This window comes from Felis catus, chromosome C1, assembly GCF_018350175.1.
Source record: "Felis catus isolate Fca126 chromosome C1, F.catus_Fca126_mat1.0, whole genome shotgun sequence".
NCBI classification, from domain to species: domain Eukaryota; kingdom Metazoa; phylum Chordata; class Mammalia; order Carnivora; family Felidae; genus Felis; species Felis catus.
The window spans coordinates 135,593,235-135,594,447 of record NC_058375.1 but is presented as its reverse complement, the minus strand read 5'-3'; the positions used below and the strand labels follow the sequence as shown (position 1 = coordinate 135,594,447).

Sequence of the window (1,213 nt, the reverse complement as noted above, 5' to 3'; positions counted from 1 at the left end):
AAGTTCTGGAGTCTATTGCAGAGTGAGAGGGGATACGTGCCTGCCTGGTGTCTGGGCTTTCCACTTTGTCCTGCAGGATCCTTCTTAATTTCTTCTCTGAGTCCACTCAATTCCACATGGTATACTTAAAAGTGAAGATAATCATCTGGGTGGGGGGTTAGGCTGTCATCATTTTTGTCATCAAAGGACCTTGGTTTTCATAGTCTCTACCACGAACACTAGAATTCAGCTCATTCCAAAATAAGCCAGCTAGGTTCTCAACTAAAAACAGCATTCCCTCTGAGCATGGACTTCATTTCCATGACTCTCCACTGGTCACTTTCAAAAGCTATACTTAACTCCACACCCATTTATTATTTGAGGGTGGCAGGGGTTGGAGGTTGGAATGGAGCTTACTCATAGTGATTTGAATACGTAGTTTGATAGGATTATTATAACATACATGCATGGAAACAGGGCCATTCTGATGGTTCACAAAGTGTGGTCCTCTAGCCGGTGGTATCTATATTACCTGGGAACCTGTTAAAAATGTAAATTCTCAGGCTCCGCCCCTGACCTGCTGAACAGAAACTCTGGGAATAGGGCCAAGCAATCTGTTTTAAAGGTTCACTAGATGATTCTGTCACATGCTAAAATTTGAGAGCTACCAACTTAAACCATTCACATATTCCACCATGATCTTCCATTGCTCAGGAAAGTTGGTGATCTCAAGAATACTTTGTCTACCCCAGCCTTGCAGCTCGCTGCGCCAGGCACATGCTCTCCTGTGCTCCCCATAGCCATGCCTCACAAAACTGACGAAATCAAGGACCTTCTGCTCAAAGCCAGAAGAAGCGGTGCCAACACTGTCAAGGTCAAGAAAAATAAGGATAATGTGAAGTCTAAAGTTCGATGCAACAGATACTTTGATATCTTGGTCATCACAGCCAAAGAAAGGGCAGTGAAACTGAAGCAGCCTCTGCCCCCCAGGTTGGCAATAAAGGAGCTAAAATGACCCTGGCACTGATTTCACTGTATTAAAACTTTAAAAATCTATTTAAAAAAAAGAATACTTAGTCTAGGCATTATATAATATCCAAAAGGGTGACTCAGACCTGCCCAAGTTGAGTATTAGCAAGCAGATACTCTGGAATGAGTTTAGGTCTTGACTGACCTAAGTTTATCCAAGAAATGGGACTCAACCAAGCTTCTTCACTCAGCTTCCTTTTACCTT

General features: G+C 42.8%; 1 protein-coding gene across 1 annotated transcript; it reads left to right on the top strand.

Moving 5' to 3' along the window:
* The first annotated feature begins 549 nt into the window (after positions 1 to 549).
* Positions 550 to 994, top strand: LOC101097506 (60S ribosomal protein L38). Its single transcript, XM_006935269.2, has one exon. It carries the CDS (start codon positions 782 to 784, stop codon positions 992 to 994), a length of 213 nt encoding a protein of 70 aa, XP_006935331.1. The 5' UTR covers positions 550 to 781.
* The last annotated feature ends 219 nt before the right edge of the window (positions 995 to 1,213 follow it).